General features: G+C 45.4%; 1 protein-coding gene across 2 annotated transcripts in view; it reads right to left on the reverse strand.

Annotated features, from left to right (window-relative positions):
- HLTF (helicase like transcription factor) overlaps nucleotides 1–20,293 on the reverse strand; it is a 498,779-nt gene that overhangs the window by 420,751 nt on the left and 57,735 nt on the right. For both annotated transcript variants that reach the window (XM_078667983.1, XM_078667984.1), the window contains exon 4: nucleotides 14,839–14,972. In XM_078667983.1, the coding sequence (XP_078524109.1) occupies nucleotides 14,839–14,972 (134 nt within the window). The remainder of the gene's footprint in view (nucleotides 1–14,838; nucleotides 14,973–20,293) is intronic.

A 20,293-nucleotide genomic window follows, 5' to 3' on the forward strand; every position in this document is an offset into this window, starting at 1 on the left:
ATTATTGTTGGGGCTCACTCTGGCCAAAAGGGACATTGCAAGCTCATGGAAGGCGCCCCAAGCCCCATCACTTATAGCTTGGAAGAATGGGATGGACTTTTGTATGGGCCTGGAACAGCCAATATATGTGGCCAGGGGATGTCCTCGAAAGCACTACAAGATTTGGAAGAGGTGGGCGGATTATCGGGGTATGGACTTGGAACCACCACCTGAGGACGATGTATTTCAGCTCCCCTGATAGCCCGACAGCTCGAGATGCACAAGGACACCGTGGCAAGTTTGGCAAGTGTAATCTGTTTCAAGTGAAACACAGGCAGAGCAGGCAGCGGCACGCGAGGGGGGAGGGGGGTTGTGGGTGGGCGGGGGTGGGAGTTGCGCTACCCCATTAATTTACTGTTCTACACAATTGTTTGCTCATTTATGAAAATAATTGAATGTAATTTGTGATTGATAACTTGCTTCTAGTGATTGTTTCTGGTCCTCAGGGCATTACTTGATATGTTTTTGCCATGCAATCAATAAAATCTGTTTTAAAAAAAAAAAAAAGAACTCAAGCACCAGCTTGCTTGTCATAGGATGCTGGGGAAGTAGAAGCAGAATAAAAATTCTTCCTTACTGATGAAACTACTGTAAAATAAGCTAGCAGGTTGTCCTACTGGAGGAACATATCCTGCTCAAGTGCTTTGATTCCTTACTGAAAACAGCTTGAAGAACGCAGGCTGAGCCACACGTGCAGTTTCCCCACAAGACGTACCCCCCTTGCCTTAACCACACAGGTGCCTTAACTACGCATATGCATGGTTAAGGCAATGTACTGTCTAGTTTCCGAGTGGAGGCCCAGGAAGTGAAAGACCGGATGAGGAAGACTCGGAACACTCTGGACTCGGTGAGGTAAGTTACTTTATAACACGATGGTCAACAAATAACGCGCTGGCTCTAATGAACTTACTCGTGATGCCTTGAATTACGCCCCCACACCACGCATTCTATTTTCCCCTTTAATTTTAGCTGGGAAATCAATTAAAACAACGGACCTCCAAGAAGTTTGAAGGACTTTATGAACTCTCGTGGGCGAATCTAAATAATACCACTGAGAGGTAAGAACCTTGGATATACTACCAGGTTGAGCTAATATAATCATGATATATGCACCTAACCCGCAGTAGCACTAATTAGGCCTCTTGCTATCCCACAATAGAAATCACCATTGCTGCACGATCTCCTCAAGGTTAGCCCGGCTGGGCTTACTACGAGGTGAGTGATCTAATTTGTTAGGCTCTTTCCAAGACCTATTTTAATGAGAATACATACCTGATAAGTTGTTCTTTTAATCTGTAGGCTGCCTCCCTCCCCCAACCCTACCCCGCACAGTCCTGAAGAAGACCCGCTTAGACGCCCCAAGTGCGCTACCCAAGGGTTGAACCGTCGACAGTATCACAGTGGACAATTCTTTCTTAGGATTCTGTACCTAATACTGACGCCGAGTGTACAGACCATATTAACCATTCTCAACATTGGTCACATCCCCCCCTTCCCCTCCTTTTCTTCACAATTGTTTGAATATCATTGTATATATTGTAGATTGTATTGGCACCAATTACACTGAGCACCAATTGTCACGAATGTCACTTCCTGCCCACTAATGTACAGCACTTTCAGCCTTTGTACTTCATGTAGGTGTATAAATAAATGAATTTATAGATGATTACAATTTATAAAATATCGTTATAACTCGTTAATTGCTTGGATTCTCATTCTCACTTCTTTCTCTTGAATAATCCTGTTGTGAATCTTTCAGTTGATAATGAATGAATAATAGTGTGTGCCAACATGAGATAAGTAAAGAAATATTTTACCCGAATGAACCAATTGTTTATAATAATTATATGGCTGCCCAGGTTCATAGGGATACTGGGTTACCCCATTTGTGACTTAGCTGGGGAAGTAGAAGCAGAATAAAAATTCTTCCTTACTGATGAAACTACTGTAAAATAAGCTAGCAGGTTGTCCTACTGGAGGAACAGATCCTGCTCAAGTGCTTAGATTCTTTACTGAAAACAGCCCTAAGAACGCAGGCTGAGCCACACGTACCGTTTCCCCACAAGACATACCCCCCTTGCCTTAACCACACAGATGCCTTAACTACGCATATGCATGGTTATGGCAATGTGCTGTCTAGTTTCCGAGTGGAGGCCCAGGAAGGCAAAGACCAGAAGAGGAAGACTCAGAACACTCTGGACTCAGTGAGGTAAGTGGGGCTGGGGCAGGGGCTTGGTCTTGGGGGATGGGGGGTAGTTTTTCGAGGTGGGATAGGTTTTAGGACTATGGATGGGGTTGGGATAGTTTTTAGGATGAGGACTGTTTTTAGGACTGAGGGCGGGGGGAAAGGGGACAGTTTACATGGCAGGGAGGGGGTAGTTTAGGGGTGTAGGGGGTAGTTATAAGGGTTCAGGGCAATATTGACGGGGTTGTTTTTGGGGTGTGGGCTTAATTTTTAGGGAGAAGGGCAGGCGGAAAAGAGACCGTTTACAGGGCAGGGAAGCAGCATCGGGGTAGTGTAGGGATGTAGGGGATCGTTTTTAGGGCTCAAGGCAGGGGGGATGGGATTGAGGTAGATTCGGGGCGCATGCTTAATTGTTAGAGCTCAGGGCAGGGTGAGAAGGGGCAGGGTGAGAAGGGGCAGTGTGAGAAGGGGCAGTTTACAGGGCAGGGAGAAGGGTGGGGGCAGTTTAAAGGATGTAGAGGATCGTTTTTAAGGCTCAGGGGGGCTGGGTCTGGGTAGTTTTTAGGGCTCAGGGCTTGGGGAGAAGGGACAGTTTACAGAGCAGGGGGCAAGGCTATAATCTTTAGCCCAAAGGCCCCTTTACACATAAGGTCTTGACCACGAAATTGCGATGTAAAGGTATGCGTGCTAAAGACGCGGTTGTGGTAGACACTGCGTGGTACAGGCAGTCGTGGTTCAGGCATGCATTGTACCATCATACAACCATTCTTTCCCTGCCATCTTTATATTGGCTTCTCCAAAAGCTAGGGTGAGAAAAACATTGATGGTAAAATTCAACAAGGCCTGGACCAATGGAAAAGGCAAAGTCCTGGCAGGTGGTTTTGAAGTTTATGAAATTACAAAGATGGGCACTATGTTATGTTATGTTAAATAATTTATACCGCGCACGTACACCGAGACGGTTTCTTGGCGCTCATAACAGACATAACAAACCAGGGCCAGGGGATCATACTGTTCCAGCTTTGAAAAGAAAAGTTTTTAAGGTTCTCCTAAATGACTCATAGGTAAGGCAGTGACGAAAAGAAGAGGGGAGGGAATTCCAAAAGAAGGGGCCGAGAGAAGAAAAGCGCAGGCCACCATGCTTCTTCCGACGGATAGATGGGATGCAGAGAAGATTATCAGCAGATGATCTTAAATTACGGGTGGGAAGATATCTCTTCAGTTTAGAAGACACAAATTCAGGGGCGCGGTCGTGAAGAGATTTGAAGACGGTGCATCCGAGTTTAAAGGAGCACCGTTGGGCCACTGGGAGCCAATGAAGGCTCCTCAGAAGGGGAGAAACATGCTGGTGTTTAGGTTGGTGGAACACCAAGCGGGCCGCCTGATTCTGGATTAACTGAAGTTTATGGAGCTGATAAGCAGGAATCCCCACATACAGGAGATTAGCAAAGTCAATCCTGGAGATGACCAGAGCCAGTAAAACTAAAATGAGTGCCTCTCTGGTAAGAAAACGACAGATCTTACGGATCCTGCGCAGTTGAAAAAAACAGGATGATGTCACAGCCGAGATCTGGGGTTTCATGGATAGGTCCTCAGAGATGACCACTCCAAGGCTTTTCACAGTGCTGACCGGGCAGGGAGGGGTACCAAGGGAAGGAGGCCAATAAGTGTCATCCCAAGGATTAGTAGGGCCACCTACCAGGACAAGTTCTGTTTTTGACGGATTCAACTTGAGCTGGCTGTGAGCCATCCAGTCGGAAATCAACAACATTGTGGTTTGAAAATTAGAGCGGGAAGAGGGTAGAGTGTCCAAGGGAAAAACCAACTGAAGGTCATCAGCATAATTATAGATAGTGGCAGGGGAGTGACGAAGGGAAACCATTAGTGGTTGCATATATAAATTAAAAAGAAGGGGAGAAAGGGCAGAACCTTGAGGGACACCACAGGTGAGAGAGGAAAAGGGAGCAGTAAAAGTAGACAGATGGACTGCCTGCGAGCGGCCTTGCAAGAAAGACCGCACCCAGTCCAGCGCGATGCCCTGGATGCCGGCGTTTCTGACACGGTCGATCAGGATAGTATGATCGACCGTGTCAAATGCCGCCGAAAGATCCAACAAAATCAGGGCTTGGGAGAGGTTGTCATCAGCACCCGCTCTGAGGGTGTCCATGACAGCCGCAATCACCATCTCGGTGGAGTGGAGAGGGCGAAAACCAGCCTGCTGGGGATCCAGGAAAAGAGAAGTCTCCACAAACGAGCTCAGGCACCTGGTGACATAGGTCTCTAAGATCTTGCCCAAAAAAGGGAGGAGGGAGATGGGCCTGTAATTACTTAGCACTAGTGGATCTGCGCCGGGTTTCTTTAAAATGGGTAATACCACGGCCTGCTTGAAGGCCTCTGGAACAACTCCAGATGTTAAAGAGGAGTTGAGGAGGGCCAAGGCTGGACCGGGACAGGCCATGAAAATTTCCTTCAGGATATGAGGAGGGCAGCAATCCCTAGGAGAACCGGAACAGACCTTATGAAGAAGGTTGTGAAAATCAGAAATAGAGATAAGAGGAAAAGAGGAGAATTCCTGAGGGTTAGCAGGAGGGAGGGGGAAAGATTTAGAGGGGGAAGGTGGAGAAATGTTAGTTTTAATAATGGAAATTTTGTCTTGGAAGAAGGCATTGAGCTCATCACACAAAGCCTGGGTAGGTACCAATGGAAGAGTAATACGGTCAGGGAGGGAGAGCTCATTGACAATTGAGAAAATGTCTTTTGTTTTAGAGGCCGACTCCAAGATTTTTGTGGAAAAATAGAGAGTCTTTGCCTCAAGTATCGAAGATTTATATTTACTCAGTAAGGAGGTAAACTCTTTCTTGAGTGAAGGGTCGTACTTGTGGCGCCAGCGACGTTCAGCTTGGCGGAGGGCAAGTTTGTCAGATTTAAGCTGGTCATTGAACCAGCGCTGGGCGTCGTGAGGGCGCTGGACTTTTATGGTCTTTAGGGGAGCTACAGAATCAGCTGCTTCCTTCAGCCAATGCTCGAGGGAGGAGGCTTGGTGGGATACTGAATCAGAGTCTGAAGGGGCTGAAGCAGCCAAGAGAGAGAGAAGTTTTGGCAGGTTGGCATTTTTCCAATTGCGGGCCCTAATGTTCGTAGGACGAGGAGGGCGGTGAAAACTGGGCAGATCAACTGAAAAAGAAATGATATAATGATCTGACCAGGTACATGGAGTAATCAAAGGAGGGTCGATATCAAGATTAGCCGACCAAACTTGATCGAGTGTGTGTCCCTTACAGTGGGTGGGACTAGAGATCAGTTGCTGGCAGTTCAGACTGCTGAGGGTTTCAGTGAAACGTTCAGACAGTCGACTTTCTTGAGGGTCATTGGGCCAGTAATTAAAATCGCCCAGGATAAGAATCCTAGAGTGATTAATGAGAAGCTAGGAGACCATGTCCCCGACTGACTGGGAGAAAGAAGGCATGTAGGAGGGAGGTCTGTACATGAGCACACAGGTAAGGGAAGTGGTGACAGAGCGAAGCTGTATAACAAGAGTCTGGGTATCAGGAATAGGAGTGCAATCTAAAATTGAAAAGACATATTCCTTGCGAATAATAGCGGCAACTCCGCCACCGATTTGTCCCCTGGGACGGTCAACATGTAATATATAGTACCCGTTAGGGATAGCAGCTAAAATGTCAGGCACTAGCCTCTATCAGAGATATTATTTAGAGGACTTAATCCAGATACTGGGAAGAACACAGTCCACTTGGATGTCGAGTAAAGAGATGAAGGAAAAAAATGTGCGCACAAGATTATGAGCGCATCCCTACGTTTGGGCACTCCTTTGTTGTTCTTCACAGAAGACTCATTCAAGGTTAAGTACTGTTAGGTTTTATATTTCACTTTGTTTAAAGTTCAACTTTTCGCTGTAATATTGTCATCATATCACCAGTTGAAATTATTTTTGAATGATTCTGAATTATGGCAAACTCATATCATTAGACGTCGCTCCAATGCATTTCGGGCCAACGCCCTTTCTCAAGGAGCTCTGTGAACAGAAATACATAGTATGTAGCCCTTCATGTCAATATATCTCACTAATACAATAAAGAAACAATTTTTCAAAATCATGCAAATGAGTGATAACGTGTTAGTGTAAACGCGTCGCATGTGAACTGTGCACGGGTAGTTAACGTGATGACTATTTTCGGAGCTGCGTCGCAACGCAATAGGGGACATGGTTGCACTCACGTGAAGAGATATATGCAAGGCTTTACTAGACTGCGAAGAGAATGAAAAGCATAGCTGTTAATGGTACCTCCATTGGTTCGAGGTTCACATAATATGCGAAGGTCGCGATCATCATGCCTGTCGGCTTGGCTTGAACTTACTTGGTAAATTAACTTGCAGCCTTCTCAAGTGGCTGTGATATGGCTGCACGCCCGGCGATCCGAGCTCACGTCTAGCGGATCCTCACAGGGAATGGAGGCTACTCGAACGCGGAAGTGTTTTAAACGCATCTAGATTGGCTCAGTTTGCGTTCGGAAAGGGACTAGAAATGAACAACGGACTCTACGGTAGAAAGCCGAAAGGGGTGGTGGGGGCCATATTGAGAGTGTGTAGAGGTGTGTACAGATCAGTATATATAAAACAACATAAACACAACTATCGTAATAACATGATTAAAGCAGGCAGCACAAAATCATTATACAATAGGATATCACCAAGTAGGTGTTTACAGAAAACAACTAAATTCAGTTTGTTGGGTTTGCAGACGATATGTCCAGGCAATTTCTCGCTGTAACAAGGCCTTGTTATTGTCCTTGCCTTCTTTTTTGTCGATGATCTCCAATACCAGGAATTTGAGTTGAGCAATACTGTGTTTTTGTTCCATGAAGTGCATTGCAATGCTAGATTTCTCGTTTTTAGTGCGAATGTTTGATTTATGTTCATTTAACCGCACTTTGATTTTTCTTTCCGTTTTGCCAATGTAAATTTTCCCACATGGGCACTTTAACAGGTAAATTAAATTGGATGAATCACAAGTGACGCTGACGTTTAGTTTGATGTTGTTGCCCTTCATGGGGTGACATACGGAATTTCCTTTAATTACATTGTTGCAACTGTTGCAGTTAAGACATGGGCGGGTTCCTTTGGCCTGTGCTCGAAACGTAGGCTCTTTAGAGAGGATTTCTCTTAGGTTGTTGATTCTGGTGTAGGCGAATATCGGTGGTGATTTAAACATATCCATAAATTCTGGTTCCGATGCCAGAATGCGCCAATGGTTCAGTATGATTTTTTTGTATGCCGTGCTTTGTGTAGAGTATTTAGACACTAACACCATCCTGTTATCTTCAGGTTTGATGACTCTAGTTAACGCCTTATCTCTTGATATCTTAGATACTCTCTCTTCAGCACCTTTGATAATTTCCATCGGGTATCCTCTTTCAAGGAATCTGGATCCCATTTCCTTCATCCGTTTTTCACATACTGATGTTTGTGTTACTATGCGTTTGACGCGTAGCATTTGAGAGTAGGGTAGGTGGCGTTTCAATGACCCTTGGTGAAAGCTTGAAAAATGCAACGTGTTGTTGCGATCCGTATCTTTGCGAAATAGGTCAGTGTCAAATCCTGTTTCGGTTTTATAGATACATACGTCAAGAAAAGTGATGGTATCTCATTGATCAGCCATGTCAATTGAATTCTGTTATCTTTGGTGTTAAGTTCTGTTAGTGCTTGTTCCAAACTTTATCTAGTGTCCTTCCAAATGAAGAACAAGTCGTCAATATATCTGACGAATAGTTTTAGGTTCTTGCTCCAGGTGGGGTTGTCAAAGATATTAGTGGTTTCAAATTCTTGCATGTAAATATTTGCGTAGGTAGGCGCCGCACAATTGCCCATCGACATTCCCCATCGACATTCCCGATAGCTGCAAATACCATTCATTTTCATGTACAAAGGTGCTGTGATATAAGGTATATATCATGAGCTCCATGAGAAAAGGTTGTATAGTGTCTTCAATATTGCTGTTCAAGATAGCTTTCTCGATTGCATTGATTCCTCCTTCATGGGGAATAGATGTGTATAAGCTTTTTACATCTGCTGTACACAGAATTAGATGTTCCCCTTTTTGAATTGTGATTTCCGATAGTTTGATTAAAAATTCTGTTGTATCTTTTATGTAGCTTTTCATTTGTTTGACCAGTGGTTGAAGATATCGGTCCAGGAACTTCCCCACAGGTTCGTGCAGGGAACCTCTGTTGGACACAATTGGTCTAAATGGAGGATCCTCCAGGCTTTTATGTATTTTAGGTGTCATGTTGATAACAGGGCTTTTAGGAAGTTCAAGTAATAGAAATTTCTTGGTTTTCTCATTAATTGCCCCAGACTCCTGGGCTTTCACAAGTATCTCAGTTAAAACTGTTTTGAATTGACTGGTGGGGTTTACTTCAAGTTGCATATATGTATCTTGATCAGAAATATGTTCATTGATTTTGCTTGCATACATGCTCGTGTTTACAATTACCAGCGCTCCGCCCTTATCCGCTTTGATGCACTTTATATCCTTTTTGCCAGCAATTTTTCTAAGCGTATCTTTGTCTTTTTGAGTGATATTTTTACTCACTTTTCTCTGATAATTTATTTTAGCTAGGTCCTGTTTAACCAAGGTTTCAAACATTTTTGTGACTAAAGGGTGGTATATAAGTGCTTGGGGGGCGTAAACCCATGAGTTGGTCAATTTTTTTGTCAGTTGAGGGTGGTAACACATTATCAAAGAAGTGACGTAAACGAAGTTTACGGGTAAGCCTAAATGTGCTAACTTCCAGCTCTAGTAGGTTAGTAGATGTCGTCGGAATAAAGGATGTATCTTTTTGCAATAATTTCATTTCATGTGGTGTGAGCTTTGGATCAGATATATTAATCACTAGGTGATCCTCTTCTTTGTGCTCCTCGTAATGGGATGGCCTTTTTCCTTTCCTGTTTCCCCTCCGGGGTCTCTTGTTTCGCGTAGGCCTTCCTCTAAAAAAGGCATTGATGTGGATGGATTTGCTTCTATTGAAGATAATCGCTCACTGGTGTCTTTATTGGTGTCTCGTGTGTTTGTTCCCATGACTGTTCTTTTCGGTGGGTGACTGGAGGAATCGCTCCCTGACGATGAGGTGTCTGTTTGTTGGCTGTAAGGCTTGTTTCGGCGTCTTTGGGCGTATATGTCCACCCAGGTGTACACTTCACCTAACTTGTAGTCCAAGGTGTCACGCCTGAACTTTCGGATCTTTCTCTCATTAATTTCTCTAGTATGTTTTTCAAGTTGTGTGTTAATGTCCTCCAAGGTTTTGGACAATTCATCGGCTGAGATAGACTCCTCTAGTTCCTTTTCTATATCTTTTATTTCCTTAGTGAGTTCCATTAATATGCTAGACAGTTCTTCCACGATTAGTAGGATAAGATCAAGGCTGCATTTATTGAGGATCGCGGTCCATTTTTCTTGAAAAGTATTGGAATTTTTGCATAAAGATGGTTTGAGTGCTATCCGGAGTCCACGGGGTATGCGTAAAGCTCTGTGATGTTTAATTAGGGTATTGGCATGTAGTTTTTGGTTGATTCTGCGCTTGGATAGGTATAATAGTTGCCTAATGCATTGTTCTTTTGTGCGGCCTGTTGTTTCTTGTACTAGGTCTTCATTGATCAGGGCATAAATTCTTTCCGTTTCTTCATCTCCATATGCTAGAGTACAAGCTCTAGCTTCGGTGGTTCTAGATATCTAGTCATATTGCATCTTTATAGCTGTGAGGCGTGCTACCAGCCAAGAGGGGGTGTATAATGAAATATAGATCAATATATAGATAAATATAGATCAAAAGAGAGTGGCAAGGTGCACAGCACTGTGGTTAACAATTTAACACCAAAGATAACAGTAACACAAACATCAGTATGTGAAAAACGGATGAAGGAAATGGGATCCAGATTCCTTGAAAGAGGATACCCGATGGAAATTATCAAAGGTGCTGAAGAGAGAGTATCTAAGATATCAAGAGATAAGGCGTTAACTAGAGTCATCAAACCTGAAGGTAACAGGATGGTGTTAGTTTCTAAATACTCTACACAAAGCACGGCATACAAAAAAAATCATACTGAACCATTGGCGCATTCTGGCATCAGAACCAGAATTTATGGATATGTTTAAATCACCACCGATATTCGCCTACACCAGAAACAACAACCTAAGAGAAATCCTCTCTAAAGAGCCTACGTTTCGAGCACAGGCCAAAGGAACCCGCCCATGTCTTAACTGCAACAGTTGCAACAATGTAATCAAAGGAAATTCCATATGTCACCCCATGAAGGGCAACAACATCAAACTAAACGTCAGCGCCTCTTGTGATTCATCCAATTTAATTTACCTGTTAAAGTGCCCATGTGAGAAAATTTACATTGGCAAAACGGAAAGAAAAATCAAAGTGCGGTTAAATGAACATAAATCAAACATTCGCACTAAAAACGAGAAATCGAGCATTGCAATGCACTTCATGGAACAAAAACACAGTATTGCTCAACTCAAATTCCTGGTATTGGAGATCGACAAAAAAGAAGGCAAGGACAATAACAAGGCCTTGTTACAGCGAGAAATTGCCTGGATATATCGTCTGCAAACCCTCAAGCCATTTGGGCTTAACGAACTAACTGAATTTAGTTGTTTTCTGTAAACACCTACTTGGTGATATCCTATTGTATAACGATTTTGTGCTGCCTGCTTTAATCATGTTATTATGATAGTTGTGTTTATGTTGTTTTATATATACTGATCTTTACACACCACTACACACTCTCAATATGGACCCCACCTCCCCTTTCGGCTTTCTACCGTAGAGTCCGTTGTTCATTTCTAGTCCCTTTCTGAACGCAAACTGAGCCAATCTAGATGCGTTTAAAACACTTCCGCGTTCGAGTAGCCTCCATTCCCTGTGAGGATCCGCTAGACGTGAGCTCGGATCGCCGGGCGTGCAGCCATCTCACAGCCACTTGAGAAGGCTGCAAGTTAATTTACCAAGTAAGTTCAAGCCAAGCCGACAGGCATGATGATAGCGACCTTCGCATATTATGTGAACCTCGAACCAATGGAGGTACCATTAACAGCTATGCTTTTCATTCTCTTCGCAGTGTAGTAAAGCCTTGCATATATCTCTTCACGTGAGTGCAACCATGTCCCCTATTGCGTTGCGACGCGGCTCCGAAAATAGTCATCACGTTAACTACCCGTGCACAGTTCACATGCGACGCGTTTACACTAACATGTTATCCCTCATTTGCATGATTTTGAAAAATTGTTTCCTTGTTGTATTAGTGAGATATATTGACATGAAGGGCTACATACTATGTATTTCTGTTCGCAGAGCTCCTTGAGAAAGGGCGTTGGCCCGAAATGCATTGGAGCGACGTCTAATGATACGAGTTTGCCATAATTCAGAATCATTTAAAAATAATTTCAACTGGTGATATCATGACAATATTACAGCGAAAAGTTGAACTTTAAACAAAGTGAAATATAAAACCTAACAGTACTTAACCTTGAATTTGTCTTCTGTGAAGAACAACAAAGGAGTGCCCAAATGTAGGGATAAGCTCATAATCTTGTGCGCACATTTTTTCCTTAATATATGAGAACGTACACGGACGGATACGTTACCTGCTGGAGCACCCAACCCACACTTAACGCAATTGCAAGATATCTAATTTTCGTACAAATTGTTAACCATAGTGCTGTGCACCTTGCCAACCTCTTTTGAGTAAAGAGATGACTCAATATCTGTTGATGCTCTTGAAACCAGTCATCCCATTACAGTGGAGAAATCTGAACCTAGGATAAAATTCCCATCTTTAAAAGGACCTTTCCATTCCAGGTCACAATCTGTCTATACGGGTAAGCCCTTCCTGCCATTGTTGTTGTTGGTAATCTTGGGAGTGATTAGTCTGAGAGTCACAGTTGATGGATCACGAGGTGCAGTAGATGTATCCTGAAGATTTGTTATTGGTCTTCCAGGATACATATCTAACCTATATAATTCTGACTCCTTAGCAGCCATCAACAGCTTGGAAAAATCAGACAGGAATAGTAGTCCCAGGGTCGAAGTCTTCAAAGTCATAATGGATCTCACTGGTTAGTGGGTTTTCCACATGAAGCTTGTGGCCAATGCCCAGCAAGGACCTTGATGGCCAAAGTTTCAAAGTCTAAGATTTAAATAATGAATGAGAGTGAAAGCAGCAGCAATGTAAGCTTGAAGGGCCCATCTCAGTATTAGAACTGAATATATAAATACATCCGAACAGAGAAATCACCTACACTGACTGTTTTGCTTGTATGGTCCTCTTACACTGGAGGTTTCTTTTTTCTGACAAAAGCGAGTTTAGTGATCCTGTAAACGGCCTCCCAGTCCTTAAACCACCTACTCTGTATCTCCCTACCAATCACAATTTTCCAGGTGAGAGGACTACTAAAGGAAAACCAGAAAAAATGTATTCAGCTACAATGATTTTTATCATCATAAAAAGAGTATTGTAAGTGGGTCAACTGTGTTGCTGAGAAAACAGTTAACAAGCATTTGCAATGCAATAGGTCTCGCATTTACTACAGTTTGAGCTATTGGCATTGTTGATTACAATGCCTTTTATTAATGTGTTGGTTTTTTAAACAAATAAATAAAAGGCATTGTCATTTCCAATGCCAATAGCATAAACATTCGCAAATGCGAGACCTATGGCATTGTAAATGCTTGTTTAAAAAGAGATAGGTTGTCAAATAAAATCTATGAATAGGAAACTTTGTGTCTTACAGACTTGGAACAATGCTGTAATCATAGAGGGAAAGCTTGAGATTAATCAAAAGAAATGTGAGCACGTGTGTACTGAACACGTAAAGAAGAAAGCTATAAATGTATAGCGACTAACCGCAAGGGAAGATAAAATGACGAATGAAGGGGTGGGGGGGCAGAGGAAAATATTGCTGCAAATTAAAGCAGGAACGAGAAGGCACGGCGAACAGGAGGATGGAATATGGGGAGGAAAGAGAAACACAGAGGAAGGGATGAAGGGGAGAGAGCTAGAAAAGAAGGGCTAGAGGGAACATGATGGTAGAAAGGAGCAATGCAGAGGCGAGGGGACTGGATGGATAGAAAGAGGGTGAGAGGCACGGTGAAAGAGGAAGAGTATGCGGTAGAAAGCAAGAGGGGACTCGAGCGGTAGGTGGAGAGCGATAGATGCGAGGGAAACAGCGTAAGGGGGAGAGGGGAACAGCGATAGAAAGGGAGAAGAGAGTGAGACAGCGGGTAGGGAGGGAGAAGAAACTAATGAGCAGGAGCGCGAGAGGCATGGATAGGCAGAGGGGCAGGGGAAGCGAGCGGAGGCTGGAAAGACAGGGTGGTAAGCCATGTGTGTGTGGCGGGGGGTGACTTTAATAGGGCAGCATGGCACCGAAGTAGACATGGGGCCGCCGTAGATATACGGCTGGTCCGCTGAATTTGTGCGAGCGGCCTTATTACCACACAACACGGAATGCCGTCTGCGCCCTGATCCTGGTATTACTGCAGCACTAAAAAACAAGTTCCCGCTGGGCCGCCGCGCTGCGACGACCTGGAAGCGGTTGGGCAGCCGGCCAATCGCAGCGCGGCCCCAACCGGAAGTCCCGCCCCCATCGCGGCGCGAGAGAAAAACCACTGTCCGAGGAGCCCCGAGGGCTCCTGATCGAGTCCCGGTCCCGAGATGGGGGACCGGGTGAAGAGCGGCCGGGCGCATGAAGAAGGCGGGGCTCATGTGGTGAGAGAGCCCCGCAAAGCGCAACCGCCGCCCGAGAGGCACGCCGAGCACCGCCAGAACAGGTGAGTGTGTTGCTGAGGAGGAGGGGTGAGTGGGGGTGGGGTGTGCGCGTGTGTCTGTTGTAGTGTGTCTGTGCGTGCGTGTGTGTGTCTGTCTGCGCGTGTGTCTGTTAAAGGGGGGGTGCGTGTGTGTGTGTGTGTGTATGCAGTGTGTGTATGTGCGCATGCGTGCGGGAGCCTTTCTGTGCATGGGAATAGCAGGGACGGCGACGCGACGTGCGCGCTCACGAGATACAATCGCCAGGAGGACAAGCTCGTCACAGTCTGCTGTCTACATTCCCCGGAATCCCTGGAAAGTGGCGACATAAGTGGTCTCCCTAGACAGCAAAAGCTTCGCTTTTGCTTTCGTCTAGGCGAGACCTAAAAAGACTGTTATAGGAAAAAGGGGACCTGCCTCAAAAAGAAGAAATATAATTTTCCCTATGTTCTGAAGCAGTAATTCATACAAGGTGAAGTGAGGTATTGCCCACACTCTCTTGTTAAAACAATGCTTATCTGCACGCATTCAAGCATTACATTTCCTTTAAAAGAAGAATTTAAGAACAGAGGCAGTGATACTCTAATGCTTAAGAATATTAAAGATCACATGAAAGACAACTCAATTAGAAATATATCAATGTAAAAGATAATTAAATATATTACTCAGCAATAGCACCTCAGAAGGGATGGAGCATGCAAGAAATGCATATTTTGGTGCTTACATAAAATACTGCTGCAAAGTATTAAGGCTCAAGCAGATCGATTCAGAATATTTGAACTTACCTGTTGAGTCAGGTCCGAGTTTGAATCCATATATTTTTAAATGACTCAAAACTGTTTCCATGTTTTCTTCTTTCCCCCAAAAGCTGAGTTGCACAGGCATGGTGAATGCATTGGTAGCTCCATATGGGACAACGCTTTTTAAAAAGAAAAAAACAGTTACATGTGAAAATTTGTGAAATATAAAAAACTGAAAATTAATTGTTCAGGTTTTTAAAAAGACCCAATCTGTTCACTGGGTTGAAGTTCATTGAAGAGTGACTGCGTATGATCTTAGTTCTACATTATAAAAAATGTAATTGAAGTCATAAACAGTAGACTTTACCAGGCCCGGTGCAGGATTTAGGAATACTTCTCTTATTGGGGTAGGTAACAGGTAACGATGACATATGGTCGATATTCCATACACATTTTTTTATTTCAATCCATAACATGATTAAATAGACAGCATTTCGACAGAAAAACAGGTCAGGGTCCAAAACAATTAGTAAAATCATCCGACAGATACAAGAAAGCTAAAAATTCTGTAATGCGATAGGGATTCGATACATAAAATATTCATTTATTCTTTCATATGCTCGATCATGGGCCCCCAGGTCTGTAGGCCAAAGAACGTCTGTGTGTACCCTTGAGGGAGTAAAGGCTGTATTCAAGATTATAAATAGCATAAAATCTGGCTCTCAACATCTCAAAAGTGAGAGGTTCTTTCTGTAGCCACACTGAGGCAATACATAACTGTGCCACGGCAGTGGCTATGAAGATTAAATAACATAGCTTATGCGCAGTCTGCCCCTCAATCAAGCTATCCCTGATGCCTAATAATATTATTTCCGGCGTAATGTTAATTCCTGCCCCAGTAATCAAAGTTGTGCCCTACCAACTGAGTTAAATGAGCACAACTATAGAAAATATGCAAAATATCAGCCTGCTCCTCCCCACAATGAAAGCATTTCCTATTGTTCGTCCCTCCGCATTTAAATATTTATGGCAGGAGTGTAGCAGAGATCGAATATCGTCTTACAGTGCTGTGCCTTTAACTTAGCTGATATCAAGATCTTTTCGGCCGTATGAATAGATTGCTCCAAGAAAAGCCCTTGCCGGCCCAACCGATTGCGCCATTTAAGATTTTGAGCAGCTATGTCGTCCTGCTGTGTATCCAATATACAATTATATAAAAACCCAATCCGATCCCAATCAGGTCTTATGGCCTCAACCAAAGGGTTAGGTTCTATCACCCTCTGCTTCTGCCCTCTACATAAAAAAAAATCACGAATCTGTAAGAATTTTAAGAATTCGGGTTTAGGTAGGAGATATTTACCTGACACAGTTGCAAAGGAGGAGACCTTCATCATTGTAAAAACAACCTGTCTGTCGTATTCCTTTAATTCTCCATCTGACCATTATCAAATCCCAAAAAATAATTGATAACCATGTCGAAGCAGTCGTGGGTGTATAATAACAAATCCCCACAATCTGAAAGCATCTCCGTACTACCTTCCAGGCCTTAAAAGCTGTTAGGCGAACCTTAAAGCAGTTTTTAGGTCTCGCCTGTCGATGCGCATGCGCATCGAGCAAGGCGAGAGTATTGCGACTTATCTACTCTTTATCCACACTGCAAGGAATCGTGGCGATTCCTTGCAGTGCCCGTGACTTTTAAGCTCAATGCGCATGCGCATTGAGCTTAAAAGCGCGTGCACGTCCGTCTTTGTTTACCCGCTCCGCCCCCTCCCCTTCCCGCCGTGTCGCATTTCTCCTCCCCCCTCCCCGGCTTGTTTGTTTATTTGACCCGCTCCGCCCCCTCCCCTTCCCGCCGTGTCGCATTTCTCCTCCCCCCTCCCCTCTCTTCCCTCCGTTTTGTTAAAGTCCGTCGCTATGCTACTTGCCCTATCCAAATGGCTCTGAAGTGCCAGACAGCGGAACAACTTGAATTAGTCACTGACAAAGTCGATAGGTCGCTACCATGTTCCTTCAAAGAAGTTTTTGCGTGCTTTGCATGTACGTGTGATTCACAAGAGAAATAGGGGCTCGACGGTGCCTAGTTTGCACAAGTCTGCCTCCCGCTGTGGGTCGGCCCGATGAGAAGAGCTGCGCTGATTGGCAAAGCGTCCCCTCTACATTGTTAGTTGAGCCGGAGCTGTTGCGACTCAAGGTAGGAATCTGTGTGCAGCGAACTCTTATGTTTTACTACTTCGGACTGCTGATGCTTATTCTTGGGAATGTCGCACGGCGCATGCAATCTCCATAAGGTTTGGTGCTTTGAAAACTGGTGCCGAATTCCACTTTCATTCTCAGTTGCACTAAAATAGCCTTGCAGATGATGGTCACTTTTCATCTCAAACGTTTTAATGTCCTTCTATGGTTATGCATATGTCTGAAAGCTCTGTTGAACTGCCAGTGCCCTTTTGCTTTTATTCTATAATTGCAATGCTTTTTAATTAACACGCCAATAAAGATGTGACACATGAAATTGTTTATGAAAAACAGCCACAGAGCACACGCTAAAAGCTGAGGCAGGCTAGGTTCAAAGTGTTTCCCCAGCAGGGCTTTAAGTGAGATGAAAACACAGGGGTGGTGGTCTCACAGAGGGCCATGGCCAAAGTAATTAAGTGCGTTGCTTAAACACACCTAAGCTAAAAATCTGTGCTTAGCATAGTGTTCCGCCCGACATGTATTTTGCAGCAATTATGGCTTGTTTTTTTTACTTGCCATTGTTTTTTAATGCGGTATTAGATCTCTCAGATTTGGGTTAGGTTGCTTCTTTTACGAGGCACGCGTCCTGCATCCAGTGGTGGTGGCTTCTCTGTTGCACTTCTTGGATGACATCACTGTCTGGCGCCGCTCACTTATTTCCTGGAAATAGAAACGTACTTTCTGCGGAGAGGCAGGACGTGCCCCTGTAAATGGCGATCCAGCATTTCTATCAGATGTGCAACGTAAAACCTGACCAAGGCGAATGGAGGCTCTTTTGGGGGAAATTAGGGCAGAAAGATTTCATTTTTCCAGACTTTTATTTTTCAAGTTCGCCTGACTTCACATTCCTGGATTGCAGTCGCCGAAACAAAGCGGCCAGCTCTTCTTCCCTGAAGCGAATCCTTCTGGCGCTCAACACTGCCGCTGACGTGCTTTCAAAGGGGCGTTTAAGAATGACCCGACAGGGAGCTTGCTCGGATCGTTCCTTTGTTCCCCAATACGGAAGATGGGATGCAGCGACCCTCAACCCCTCACTCACCCTCAACCCCTCACCCTCAACCCCTCATCCTCAACCCCTCATCCTCAACCCCTCACCCTCACTCACCCTCACCCTCACTCACCCTCACTCACCCTCAACCCCTCACCCTCACTCACCCTCACCCTCACTCACCCTCAACACCTCACCCTCAACACCTCACCCTCACTCACCCTCAACCCCTCACCCTCAACCCCTCACTCACCCTCAACCCCTCACCCTCACTCACCCTCACCCTCACTCACCCTCAACACCTCACCCTCAACACCTCACCCTCACTCACCCTCAACCCCTCACTCACCCTCAACCCCTCACCCTCACTCACCCTCAACCCCTCACCCTCACTCACCCTCAACCCCTCACCCTCAACCCCTCCCCCTCAACCCCTCCCTCACTCACCCTCACTCACCCTCACCCCCTCACCCTCACCCCCTCACCCTCACTCACCCTCACTCACCCTCACCCTCACTCACCCTCACCCTCACTCACCCTCAACCCCTCACCCTCACTCACCCTCACTCACCCTCACCCACCCTCAACCCCTCACCCTCACTCACCCTCAACCCCTCACCCTCACTCACCCTCACCCTCACTCACCCTCACTCACCCTCAACCCCTCACCCTCACTCACCCTCACTCACCCTCAACCCCTCACCCTCACTCACCCTCACCCACCCTCACCCTCACTCACCCTCACCCACCCTCACTCACCCTCAACCCCTCACCCTCACTCACCCTCAACCCCTCACCCTCACTCACCCTCAACCCCTCACCCTCACTCACCCTCGACCCCTCCCCCTCGACCCCTCCCCCTCAACCCCTCACCCTCCCTCACTCACCCTCACTCACCCTCACTCACCCTCACCCCCTCACCCTCACTCACCCTCACTCACCCTCACCCTCAACCCCTCACCCTCACTCACCCTCACTCACCCTCAACCCCTCACCCTCACTCACCCTCAACCCCTCACCCTCAACCCCTCACCCTCCCTCACCCTCACCCTCACTCACCCTCACCCTCACTCACCCTCAACCCCTCACCAACACTGAAACCCTCAATCACCCTCACTCTTACTCTCACTCACACTCTACACCTCAGCCTCACCCTCACTCACTCACCCTCAACACCTCACCCTCACCCCCTCAACCCCTCACCCCCTCACCCTCACTCGCCCTCACCCTCAACCCCTCACCCTCAACTCCTCACCCTCAACACCTCACCCTCACTCACTCTCAACCCCTCAACCTCACTCACTCACCCTCAACACCTCACCCTCACTCACTCACACTCACTCACCCTCAACCCCTCACCCTCAACCCCTCACCCTCAACACCTCACCCTCAACACCTCACGCTCAACACCTCACCCTCAACCCCTCACCCTCACTCACCCTCACTCACCCTCACTCACCCTCAACCCCTCACCCTCACCCTCACCCACCCTCAACACCTCACCCTAACTCACAATCACCCTCACTCACCCTCACCCTCACTCACCCTCACTCTCACTCTCACTCACCCTCAACCCCTCACTCACCCTCAACCCCTCACTCACCCTCACCCTCACTCACCCTCAACACCTCACCCTCACACAGTGCAATAGGTCTCAGAGGATTTTTAGTTAAAGCTTTTACAATTGTTTATGGCTTTTTTGATTTGTAATTCTTTAGCATTGGCTACAAGAAATAAAAATGCTAAAGATTTACAACAAAAAACCCATAAACAATTCTAAAAGCACTAACTCTAATGCTGCGAGACCTATTGCATTTCCAATGCTTGTTTTTTATAGTAGTTGGGCTCCAATATACCAAATAAACAATTTTTGGCATCTGTACCAAGCAACATCTGATAAATGGACGGTACTTCAGCAACGTTTCCAACCACCTCCCCCGTGGGTAGGATCTGCATATTTTGTAGTATACATGCATAGTTATAAAAGGTAAAGTTAGGCACTGCCCAGCCCCCAAGCTTACGAGGTAGTATCATGAATTTCATTGCTATGCGTGGTTTCCCCTGACCTCATACAAATCTACCACATAATGACTGCAGTCTCTGAAGCTATGCCCGAGGAAGTGCCAGTGGTATTGATCTAAAGTAGTATAATACTTTGGGTAGGATATTCATTTTAAGGACATTACAACTCCCCACCAGTGACCGGTGGAGACATTCAATCCAATCTAGTCTTGCTTAATCCCATTTAGGATAGAACCCTAATTAGCCTCTACTAATTCC

The sequence above is a fragment of the Lissotriton helveticus genome, chromosome 11, assembly GCF_964261635.1.
Source record: "Lissotriton helveticus chromosome 11, aLisHel1.1, whole genome shotgun sequence".
Lineage (NCBI taxonomy): Eukaryota > Metazoa > Chordata > Amphibia > Caudata > Salamandridae > Lissotriton > Lissotriton helveticus.